The sequence below is a fragment of the Bidens hawaiensis genome, unplaced genomic scaffold (assembly GCF_021521415.1).
Source record: "Bidens hawaiensis isolate Kalapana, Puna unplaced genomic scaffold, B.hawaiensis_p1.1 tig00011542_1, whole genome shotgun sequence".
NCBI lineage: Eukaryota > Viridiplantae > Streptophyta > Magnoliopsida > Asterales > Asteraceae > Bidens > Bidens hawaiensis.
Window position 1 is genome coordinate 221870 of NW_027491904.1, and position 12198 is coordinate 234067.

At 43.1% G+C, this 12198-nt stretch overlaps 1 protein-coding gene across 1 annotated transcript; it reads left to right on the top strand.

The window, feature by feature from the left end:
* Positions 1-8875: 8875 nt before the first annotated feature.
* Positions 8876-10384, top strand: LOC143538262 (uncharacterized). The gene has a single exon (XM_077031859.1). The coding sequence runs from the start codon at positions 8876-8878 to the stop codon at positions 10382-10384; it is 1509 nt and encodes a 502-aa protein (XP_076887974.1).
* The last annotated feature ends 1814 nt before the right edge of the window (positions 10385-12198 follow it).

Genomic DNA, 12198 nt, shown 5'->3' on the forward strand with positions numbered 1-12198 from the left:
GTCAGTTTTGCTGGTGAGAGTGGTGGCAGAATAACTGGAAGGGGTACGGTAACTAACGGGAAGATAACGTTAGAAAATGTGAACTTTGTCGAAGAACTTAAGCACAATCTGCTGAGTGTGTCGCAGATTTGTGATAAAGATTATACCGTACACTTCACGAAGACTGATGCGATTGTGTTGAAGCCTGGTTTTCAAATACCAGAGGAGTGGATAGTAATGAAGGCCCCAAGTGATCGAAATACGTATATGATGGATTTAAGTTCAACTGAAATGTCAACGGAAGAATCGTGCCTTTTGACGAAAGCAAGCGAATCGGAATCTGAACTATGGCACAGGAGAATGGGACACATTCATCTTCGAAAGATGAACCATATTGTCAGACATGGGCTTGTGTTGGGTGTTCCCTTAAAAAGTTTCAATTTTGAAGACAAATGTCTTGCGTGCAAAAAGGGAAAGCAGCACAAGAAGTCCCATCTCACCAAGAAAGTAAACTCAATTGCTAGTACACTAGAGCTGCTTCACATGGATCTCTTCGGTCCTGTGAATGTAAGAAGTCTAGGTGGTACAACTTATTGCTTGGTGATTACTGATGACTACTCACGATACTCGTGGGTATACTTCCTGAAATCAAAGGACGAAACGGCTCAACTGGTGAAGAATCTGATTACCAAAGTTGAGAACATTATGGATAAACGAGTGAAGTTCATCAGAAGTGACAATGGTTCTGAGTTTAAAAATTTTGAAATGGAGATCTTCTGTCTGTCAAGAGGAATTGAACACCAATTCAGTGCTCCGTATACTCCGCAACAGAATGGAGTGGCTGAAAGGAAGAATAGAACTTTAATTGAAGGAGCCAGGACGATGCTGGCTGATTCGAAGCTTCCGGTGGTGTTCTGGGCTGAAGCTGTTTCTACAGCTTGCTATGTCCTGAATAGAGTGTTAACGGTAAAAAGACTTAATAAAACATGCTACGAGCTGATGCATGGAAGAAAGCCCAATTTGTGTGGACTTGAAGCTTTCGGGTCCCCGTGTTCAATTTTAAAGACACATTCAAAGTTTGGTGAAGCAGCCGATGAAGGAATCTTAGTCGGCTATGAATTTGGGACTCCCAACAGGCGTGTCTTTAATACAACGAACGGCAAGGTTGAAGTGGTATGTAACACCGACATTACGAGTTACAGATCGCCAAGACCGAGCATCGGACCTCCTGGGATTTTCGACTATGATAGGCTCTTTAAGTCTTTTAATATACCTGATTTGGTTCGTACAGAAGAAGAAGAACGTGTTGCTACGAAGATGATTCTAGATGAGGAGGAAAATTTGGCACATAGACAGCTATTTGATGATTGTCAACCTTCCTCATCAAATTCTATCGGTTCCTCTGCTGTCTCTCCTGAAAATGAGTTTATCAATCCTTTTCACTCTCAGCCAGAAACAACCATTGATGAGCTCTCTACTAATTTAGAAGATAATTTGCATGTCGGTGTTGTGCCGACCACGAGAATTCACAAAGATCACCCTCTGGAGAATGTTATAGGTGATGTGTCCTCCAGTGTACAAACCAGAAGTAGCTTGAATGAGCACACCTGTGTTTATACAAGCATTAAGGAAACGGGTATAATGAACGAATGTTTGTACTCATGCTTTATTAGCCAGATTGAACCGAAAAATTATCAAATGGCTCTTAAGGACAGCTCGTGGGTCGAGGCGATGCAAGAAGAGTTGGCTCAATTTAAGAAGATGGAAGTTTGGACTTTGGTTGAAAAACCAAGGAATGTGCATGCGATAGGCACAAAGTGGGTGATTAAGTGCAAGAGAGATGAAAAGGGGATTATAATAAGAAACAAGGCGAGACTGGTCGTTAAAGGATTTAATCAGCAAGAGGGGATAGACTATAATGAAGTGTTCGCTCCGGTGGCCAGGTTGGAAGCGATAAGATTGTTTTTGGCGTTTGCTGCTTTCAAGAAGATGAAAGTGTTTCAGTTGGACGTGAAGAGTGCGTTCCTCAATGGGAAGGTTGATGAGGTTGTGTATGTTAAGCAACCTCCGGGTTTTCCTGACCCAGACTTTCCTGATCATGTATACAAGTTGAGCAAGGCGCTGTATGGATTACATCAGGCACCTCGTGCCTGGTATTCAACGTTATCGGACTACTTGCTAGAGAATGGTTTTGAAAGGGGTTTGATCGACAGTACCTTGTTTGTGAAGAGAGATGGAAGTGACTTCCTGCTAGTTCAAGTCTACGTGGATGACATCATATTTGCTGCATCAAGAGTCTCCATGTGTCAGGATTTTGAGGCCGTTATGAAGAAAAGATTCGAGATGAGTGCCATGGGTGAACTAACATTCTTTTTAGGTTTGCAGGTTGATCAAAAGAAGGATGGGATGTTCATTCATCAAACAAAATATATTCATGATGTCCTCAAGCGTTTCAAGATGGAGGACTCTTCTCCATATGACACTCCAATTTGCGTCAACCACAAGTTGGGAGCTGAAGTAGACGGTGACGCAGATGTGGACCCAACTCTGTATCGGGCTATAATAGGTTCTTTGATGTATTTAACTGCTTCTAGGCCTGATATAATGTTTTCTGTTTGTCTTTGTGCTCGTTTTCAGGCAAACCCAAAGGAATCTCACATGAAGGGTGTGAAGAGAATTTTGCGGTATCTCAAAGGCAAGCCGAAGCTAGGGTTGTGGTACCCGAAGGGAGGAGACGTGGAACTGGTTGCTTATACGGATTCTGATTATGGAGGGTGCAATCAGAGTCGGAAGTCGACTACAGGAGGATGTCAGTTTCTCGGTGGAAGATTAGTTTCATGGCAGTGCAAGAAACAGACGTCAGTCGAAATCTCAACGTGCGAAGCTGAATATATGGCAGCATCCAACTGCTGTTCTCAGGTTTTGTGGATTCAGCAACAATTGCGCGACTATGGTCTGAATTTCTTACTCACTCCTATTTTAATTGATAACACTGCTGCCATCTCAGTAATTAACAATCCCGTGAAACATAGTAAAACTAAACATATTGACATTCGTCATCATTTCATACGGGATTGTGCTGAGAAGAAACTGATTAAGGTCGATACGCTAGAAAATTTCACTGACTTATTTACAAAAGCGTTTGATAAATCCAGATTTCAAAACCTAATTGAGCTGAACGGGATGATCAATCCCGAGTAACCATGTTTTTATTGTGTTTATTTAAAAAAAAAAAAAAAAAAAAAAAAAACGTCACTATTGCTTAAAATTAGTCGGTTACCTCAGTTTGATGGACATATCCTCGGATATGTTTTGGTCCTCATTTCTACTTGTAGAGAATGAGGGTCGCCATTAACCAGACGACTGAAAGTGACCGGGGCGGTTATGATGTGTTTTCTTTCTGTCGCTGAAAATTAGTCGGTCATACTTAGTTAGAAGGACACATACTTGTATGTGGTCGGTCCAGTTGATCCATTGGATCTTCAGGATTGCCGTTTACCTGAAGGCTTTGACGTGATCGGGGCGATTGAAGTCAAAAGTTTTGTTAAAGGGAAATGAAATTACTTTTCAAGTCTGTTACTTCGTAAGAAGATCGTTAGCTATGTTAAACGGAAAATTGATCTAACCTTGGAAAATGATATATATACTGATTGTGTGTGCTTAACTAGTGAAGTTATTAGGCTTAAAAGGCTTTAGGACAATCATTGTATGTCATGGTAACTTTTTATGGTGCGTAAAAGTAGATGTGATACAAACTAATTTTACTTGATTTTACGTGGAAACTCCTTAAGAGTTTTGCGTGTCTTCATATATATCTTTTCGAATGATAGGCAGAAAAGCGATTACACAGTCATACACGAGCCCATGTGTGTTCTGATTCCCGTGAAGAAAGCGTTTCAAGACACTGCAGTGATCCAGATTCGGGACTTGCAGTTAATTTCTACTTTGAAGTCTATGTTGTTAAAAAAAAAAAAAAAAAAAAAGAAAAAAGTTTGGAGTTATTGTAACATATTAGTGATCATAAAATCAAGACTTCTCTATCTTAGAGCAAGAAGAAGAACGGGAACCAGAAGGAGAATACATACAAATTAATCAGACACTATGGGTCGAAGTCAACTCGGGGTGACTTGGGAAAAGCCAAATACGCTTTGAGGATAGATAGGAGGCATCAATATTTCTGAGTTGTTGCCCACTTAAATTTTAAGGATTAATTGAACCTATCTCGTATCACAGAAACGATGAAAACCACTTTAAGTTATACCTACTTACAACCTGTCTCTACATGTCATAATACAGCTAAACACGGATCTATGTGACAGTCACGTAGTTAGTATGATTCCTATTAGGATCTTTTCTAAAACATAGCAGTCCCTGACTAGACTGAAATTTGATCCCTTATTCGTAAAATTTTTATAAGTTTTTCCTATTTTTTTGTAGTTGTATTATTTTATAACTGGTTACTTAGACATGATCATTTTTGTTTAACTCTTTTTGGAAGTTTAAAATGTTTATTGCAAAATGTTCAAACTTAAAGGTTTGATTTTGAAATTATAGGTGAAGTAGTTGAATCAGGCGAACTTGTGCTTAACTTCGCCTAGGCGAAGTTATCCGTAACTTCGCCTGAACTACACTGACCCTATATAAGGTTTTTCAAACAGTAAATTTCATTATTTTCAAAATTATCAGCGAACTTAAGCTCCGAGTTTTCCGGCGAACTTAAGAATTATCCGGCGAACTTGATTCCTATTCGTTTTCGATCTTCTTTTCTCAGTTTCTATTATCGGTTGAGGGTACGTGTTGTCGATATACCTCACAAACATGTTCTTTTCATGGTCGTTTTTACCCGGTTCGAGACCTCGGGTCGTCGGACCTTCAAAACCGAGTTTTTCAAACTTGTGTTACGTGTTCATGGACGAACTTTTCGTCTTAATAACATTAATATGTTGTGTTCTTCTCTCCTGGATCGTCAAATCGTGCGAAATCATCGGATTTTTGGCCGTTTGAATCTGAACAGTCGCCGATTCAGATGTAGGCGAAGTTAGGGTTTAGGCGAAGTTATCCGCAACTTCGCCTGGGGCTTAAATTCGCTTGAGGCGAAGTTATCCGCAACTTCGCCTGAAGCTTAATTTCGCCTAACACTTATCTTCGCCTGAGGCGATGTTGTGAAGAGGCGAAGTTATCACTAACTTCGCCCAGATCATTATAATTAAAATTAATTAGACGAACTTACAGATGAAGCGAAGTTGTTCCCAACTTCGCCTCACCTTTAACTTCGCCTATACATGTTTGATCACAACTTCGCCCATGGTATAAAGCGAACTTGTGAGTTGCTTAACGGTTATCTAACTTGATTCGTTTAGTGCAGATATGGCTGCTGTTGGCGGAGCTGGTGGTGATGACGGTGACGATCAGAGGCAATTCTTTCCAGCTCATAACCAGTTCATCACTCTAGATCCAGATGCAAAAGGCGTGGAGGACTACAGGGAGATTATTACTTTTCTCCTGCGCTCAAGAATATTTCACGCTATCACAACTACCCTGCCTATTTCACTACCGAATATTGAAGACTTTTGGCAGACGGTAGAGTATGATTGCCGGGTTGAGCCCCCGGTGATGCGAGCCACCGTTAATGGTCAAGTTGTTCAGTTTTCCTCTGAACACATACGGGTGGCGTTGCAATTTGGAGAAGAAACAAGAGATGACCCAACGGAGTTTGTTGCTCCTTTTCGTGATGGCGCATTCCTAAGGATGGGGTATTCAGGTCTCTTAGGGGATACACAGCGAAGGAAAGGATTTTTATTAGATCAGTGGCGCTTCCTAATGCACGTCATGATAGTATGTATGTCAGGACGGAAGGCGGGCACTGATGGAATGGGTGCGACGATGCAGTCTGCTATGACTGCCCTGACTTACAATAAAAGATATTCTTTTAGTCAGATGATCTTTTACGAGATCGATCGTCAGAGGAGGGCTGTGGCGCGTGAGCGGTTTACAATGTATCCACGATTCCTACAGATGATTTTAAATCATGTGGCTCCGTCGCTACCTCAAAGACGCCCTATTCGATACGTGGAATGTGTGACGAAACGTATCTTTGCACAGTGTCGCACGTCTAGCGCACGAAGCAAGCCTGAGCTGCGTCCCAGGCATACTCCGCTTTTTGGGTATCTTATAAACCCGGAGTATGTGCCTGCGGCAGGGGACGAGTTTAGGGACCCAAGACAACAACAGGCGGCAGCACCCCAGGCTGTATCAGCTGCGCCTGCTGTATCTACTGCTGTATCTGCTGCTGTGCCAGCTTCTGAGATTGATCTTGACGCCATGTTCGGCGGGCACGGGTTGTTTGATATGGACCGATTTGATCCACATGAGAATATACCAGTATCGGGTCCACAAGCTGATTTTGATGATGTGATGGAAGAGGCCAGACAGATGATGGTGAGGCATGAGAGAACGGTGGGTAAGAAGAAGAGAATTGTTGACGACGACGATGAGGAAGAAGATGAAGAAGAAGCTGTGCGGCTGGTGAGAAAGCGCTCACGAAGGGAAACGACAGGTATGGGTGTAGGAGCCGGAGAGACTTCAAGGTTTGCACGTTTTGCTCCACCTGCCTTGTCTGGTATGTCCCTTGTTCCTACCTCTGTGCAGGTATCGAGTACAAGCGCTACGGTTGTTCCCGTAGTGGCTACATCGTCGGCTGACATTCCATCGGTCACGGCCGTCCAGACTTCGGCTCCAGCAATTGTGTCTCTACCACCTCCAACGTTTACTCCATCGGTGGTAGTAGCACGATTTGTTGAGTCTACGGTCACCACTACTGCAGGAGTATCGGGTACGGTACCACCTGCGGACACGCCCTCATCTGACTCGGAACGGATAGCTTCACTAGAGCGGATTGTAGCTGAGCAGTCAAAGACCATTCAAAGCCTAGTGGAAGCAAATCAACTGCAGGCATCCCTCCTGGCTGAGCACGGGAAAATCATAGATGCCTTGAAAGCGTTCTTGGCATCTCAGGGGGAGATGAGCTGTAGAGGTGATGAGTTGAGGACCAAGCGTAGAGAAGACCGAGACGATGATCCCAATGCACCGGAAGGTGCAGGTGGTGAGCTGCCAAGAACCTCTCAAACTCTTGGGGCTTCCACAGCTGAGGGGGAGTCTACCGAAGCGGCTGGTGGTGATGATGTAGTGATGGTGGAGGATGACGTGATCGATGCGCTGAAGGAACTTGATGATGACATGTTCAGCGACGATGTATTATTTGATGAAGATGTTCTGCCAATCAGTGAGATTGAAAAGATTGGTGCAGAAATTGTGGTAGAAGATGTGATAGAAGAAGGGGAGATTGTTGAAGAAAATGTCGAGCACGAGATCCCTGAGGTTGAGAAAGCCGATGTGAGGGCTGAGATGGATGAGACTACTGAGTGGGAGGAGCAGCCTAGGTGGAAGGAAGGTTGTGCTCATTGGTTTGTCAAGACCAAGAAGCCTTCTGTTCCAGCCATGTTCAAGAAGAGCTATAACATTAAAGGCTATGCTGAGGCGAAGAAAGGGATAATCTGTTGGATTTATGATGAACAGATCAAGTTATTTGTGGTAAAACGCTATGATGGCATTCAATACTTCAGGAGAATGTTGAGATCTCTCAACACGTTGCCAGAATGCGAGGTGAAAGATTTGGGCAGATTAGGCCTGATAAACAGAAGTGACAACAATATGGCAAGAATGATTGAGAAGATTGTGTGGAAAGAAGGCGTAAAAGATAAAAAGTTTGAACTTCTGAAGCCTCAGAAAGGGAAGTTAGTGGAAGATAAAGAGAGGGGATTGAGAGCAGATGGCAAGCCATGGATGGTGATGAAGTACAAGCCGATCCGATGCATCAAGGAGGTTCCAATGAAGAATATGCCTCAAGATGTGTTGAAGAATCTAAAATGGTGGTACGTTGATTGCCAGACTGCTGAAGCCGTGATGGAAGACGAAGATGAACAAGAAGTGCTGAGGGTGTATGACCCGATGCATCTTGTTAACTTATCGAAAGCTGATCTGAAGATGCTCAACGAGAAGAAGATATTCTATATTCCTGCTTGGAAGGATGAAGCAAGGAAATATCAGCGAGTAGTCACGGTGTGTGTGAGAGAAGGGGTGCACGCATGAAGATACAGGATTACAAGACAAGAGCTGAAAGATCAAGATATGAAGCTACTGCCAAGGGGGGTCTGTTGGTACATAGATGTCAGTAGTTCATATGTATAAAGTCTGTAATCGAGTCTGTAATATTGTTTATGTAATTGTTTGTGTAACAGCGAAGTTGCTGACAAGTTCGCTTAGGCGAACTTGTTAACCGAGCGAAGTTGTTGACAAGTTCGCTTAGTCGAACTTATTCAACGAGCGAAGTTATTGACAACTTCGCCTGAGGCGAAGTTGTCGTGTATATAAGTAACCTACGGGTTACTGTTTAGGTTTGGTTTTTCTGTTAGTTTGTTTCTGTAATCGTGATAGCTGTGATCATTTCACGTGTCAGTGTCTGTAATAGACGTGGTTCGAGTTATAATATAACGTGGTTTCGTTTGTACCGTGTGTTCGTGTGTTTACTATTCTACGCTCGTATCTACCCACGCAGGGATTCCGCACCTGCGTAGATAGCGATATCCCGTGTACGATCTGTCCAGGAACCTACAGTTCACTGTACAAGGTGGTATCTAGGCCTGAGTCCATTGAAGCGTGGGTTAAACTTTTGATTTTACCCCGTTGCACATTACAAGTTGTCAAGCCTTCCAACCGACAAGAGCGTAGGTCGAGGAATAGGAAATCCTTACAATGCTATTCTATTCGGCAGGCCCTGACAAGGTGGGGTGATGGAAGCGGATGTGTTGATATTATCCAATCACTCTTTAACCAACCGATGGATATGGGCTCAAGAGCCGATGAGGCCTCATTCGGGGGTGATCATTCGAGGGAGGGCCTAAATGCTAAGCAATGTATTCGAAAAGTTGCCGATGGGCACTTCACAGCCGCAGTTAAAGTTTTCTCCTCTTCGGGTGTTGCTCCTCTTGGTGACGCCACTATGAAAGCGTTGCTTGATAAGCATCCCATCTTGCCCCCGCCCGCCTTTCCTGAGGCCTTACTCTCGGTGGCCCCTTTGGTTGTGAACGTTGAAAGTGTTCTTGGGTGTATTAAATCATTTCCTAAAGGGACCTCTTGTGGTAGAGATGGGCTTAGGGCCCAACATATTTTGGATGCCGTATGTGGGGAAGGATCCGCGATTGCCGTGGGGTTGCTTAAGGTCACTGAGGTGGTTAACTTGTGGTTAGGGGGGAGATGCCCTGTTGATTTGGCGGAGTTTGTGGCTTCGGCCCCCCTAACGCCACTGCTTAAGCCCGACAATGGGGTTAGGCCTATTGCCGTTGGGGCGATTTGGAGAAGGCTTGTATCCAAAGTGGTTATGAGGAGTGTTGGGAAAGAGATGGCAAAATACCTTGGTGATTTTCAATTCGGGGTGGGGATCCCGAGTGGAGCGGAGGCGGTGCTTCATAGCGCGAATAGATTTCTTAATATGTTCCACTCGGATGGGTCGTTGGCAATGCTTACAGTTGATTTTTCTAATGCCTTCAACCTGGTGGATAGAACCACACTCCTGCATGAAGTTCGTGTCAGATGCCCATCTATTTCCCTATGGGTTAATTTTCTTTACGGGCAACCGGCTAGGCTATATATAGGGAATGATTGTATCCAGTCAACGACTGGGGTTCAACAAGTCGATCCTTTAGGACCCCTTCTCTTTGCATTAGCTTTACACCCCCTCATTCATCAAGTACGAGATGGTTGCAAGTTACTTTTCCATGCATGGTACTTAGATGATGGTACGATTATAGGAGACGCCATTAAAGTGGCAAAAGCCCTGGATATTATTAGATCCAAGGGGCCAAGTCTGGGGCTTGGGCTTAATATTAAAAAGACCAAAGTATATTGGCCGTCGTGCAATGGGATAAAGGCAAAAGTAGGTTTATTTCCTATCGGGATTGGGAGACCGGAGTTAGGGGTAAAACTCCTTGGAGGTGCGGTTAGCCGGGACGCGGGGTTTATCAGTAGTTTGGCCAGTACCAGAGCTTCAAGAGCTGTGGAACTAATGAGATATCTTACTCGCCTGCGTGACCCTCGATGTGAGCTTCTCTTGCTTCGCTCATGTATGGGGGTGGCTAAGTTGTTGTTCGGACTTCGAACATGTCAGCCTATGTTTGTTAAGGAAGCTGTCTCTGTTTTTGACAAAGGGCTTCGAGCGGCGATTGAGGATATTGTGGTATGTGGGGGTCTGTTTTTTTGGGATTTTCAATGGAGACTGGCCTCTCTTCCTATCCATTTCGGTGGTTTAGGGTTATATTCAGCTGAGGATGTTTCCACTATGCTTTCTTAGCCTCAATAGCACAATCTTGGAAGTTACAAGACCACATTTGGCGTGATTGTGGTGTTGATGGGTTAGATTCCGATTTTGGGTGTGCAATGGATTATTTGCATAACTCTATTCCCGATTTTGATCTTGGTGGGTTCGCTAATAAGGACACCCCCCCCCCCCCGTAAAGCCCAAAATGCTTTGGCGAGTGCCCTTTATTGTAAAACCGTCCAAAGTTTGGGAGAAAAGTTTGTCATGTCCTCTCGTCAGAGAGCGGTATTAGAATGTCTTCAGACTCCTCATGCTCAAGACTTTTTGACTGTCACCCCCATCGAAGGGTTAGGCCAGCACATGTCAGCAGTGGAGTACCGAGCCATTCTTAAATATCGGTTAATGATCCCCCTGTTCCCAGTTGATGAGCCCTGCCCGGTTTGTCGTAAGGCGTGTTTAGACAATTTTGGTGAACATGCGGTTCATTGCAAAGAACTTCCGGGATTTAAATATAGACATGATTTGCTCAGGGATGTCCTTTTTGATGTGTTAAAACGAGCGGGAATCTCGGCAAGAAAAGAGGCTCCTATGAATTTCTTGTCGGATCCGTGTGAAGGAAGGTCTACTCTTCAACCAGCGGACATTCTTGTGTTTGGATGGGCTGGGGGAAGCATGCTTGTGTGGACCTTACTGGGGTGTCCCCTCTTGTCGGGCTTAGGGACACCGGGTTTGTTGCTAGGCAGGCCGTGTTAAAGGCAGAAGCGGGAAAAATTGCTAAACACGAGAAAGCGTGTGTGGAGAATCAGCACGCCTTCATTCCTTTTGCTTTTGATACATTTGGGTCTCTTGCTCCCGATGCTGCTACATTTCTAAAAAGAGTTCAGCGGGTCGTGCACAGTAACTCAACGACGCCAAATAACGATAATTTTATTTTCAGTAGGACCGGTTTTGCTATTCAAAAGGGGGTGACGGCGCAACTTGTTGCCCGCTTAGCTGCCTCTTTATTGTAATTGGATCCTTTTATTTGAAATTAAAAATTGACAATATGCTTCTTTATTTATAAAACACAAGGCATAATGTTTTAGAATTGTATGAGAAATGAAACATGTATTTGACTCATCGTTTGGTTTGAGACTGATCCTGTTCTGAACAAACAAAAATGAAGATGGAATCATTGATAACCAGTGATGAGAGGATAGTATCATTAAATAAATGATGGTGAAAAGTGCAAACTAAAGTGACAGTATATAATGACTAAATATTTAAAAGCATTTTTCAATAATAATAATAATAATAATAATAATAATATAATTTAAAAATAAAACGAAAACAATAGTAACCCACTTTAGGTATTATATTAATAAATATGCATGAAAAGAAACTCTTATTAGAAAAGTCAGAGCAAAACAAACAAGTACATGAACAACAAGATAAAATCGAATAGAATTAAGTAGAATAAATTTATTTAGGGAAGGTAATATCCATCCATCCATATCCGATATTCCTACCTTCATTAATAAGGAACAAGTAATTATAAATACAATGTTTCGTAAGCTTTAACCCTCACACCTTCTATACTCTTAAAAGTCTAATTCCAACAACGGCGCTTGTTTACGGTAAATCGAAATACTAAAATAGTTCCAACCTTCCGTCGTGCTGCACTTTTTTCTGGCGAACCAGAATGAACCGAAATACTAAAATAGTTGTTGTTAACCATCTCTGCTCCATAGCCATCCCCACCACCATTTAACCACCTCGCGACATCATAACGGAAACAACCTTTATCGATAAGCATTTTTTTATCACTATCGTTAAACATAAGAAAACCATAGAACTCAAAACACAAG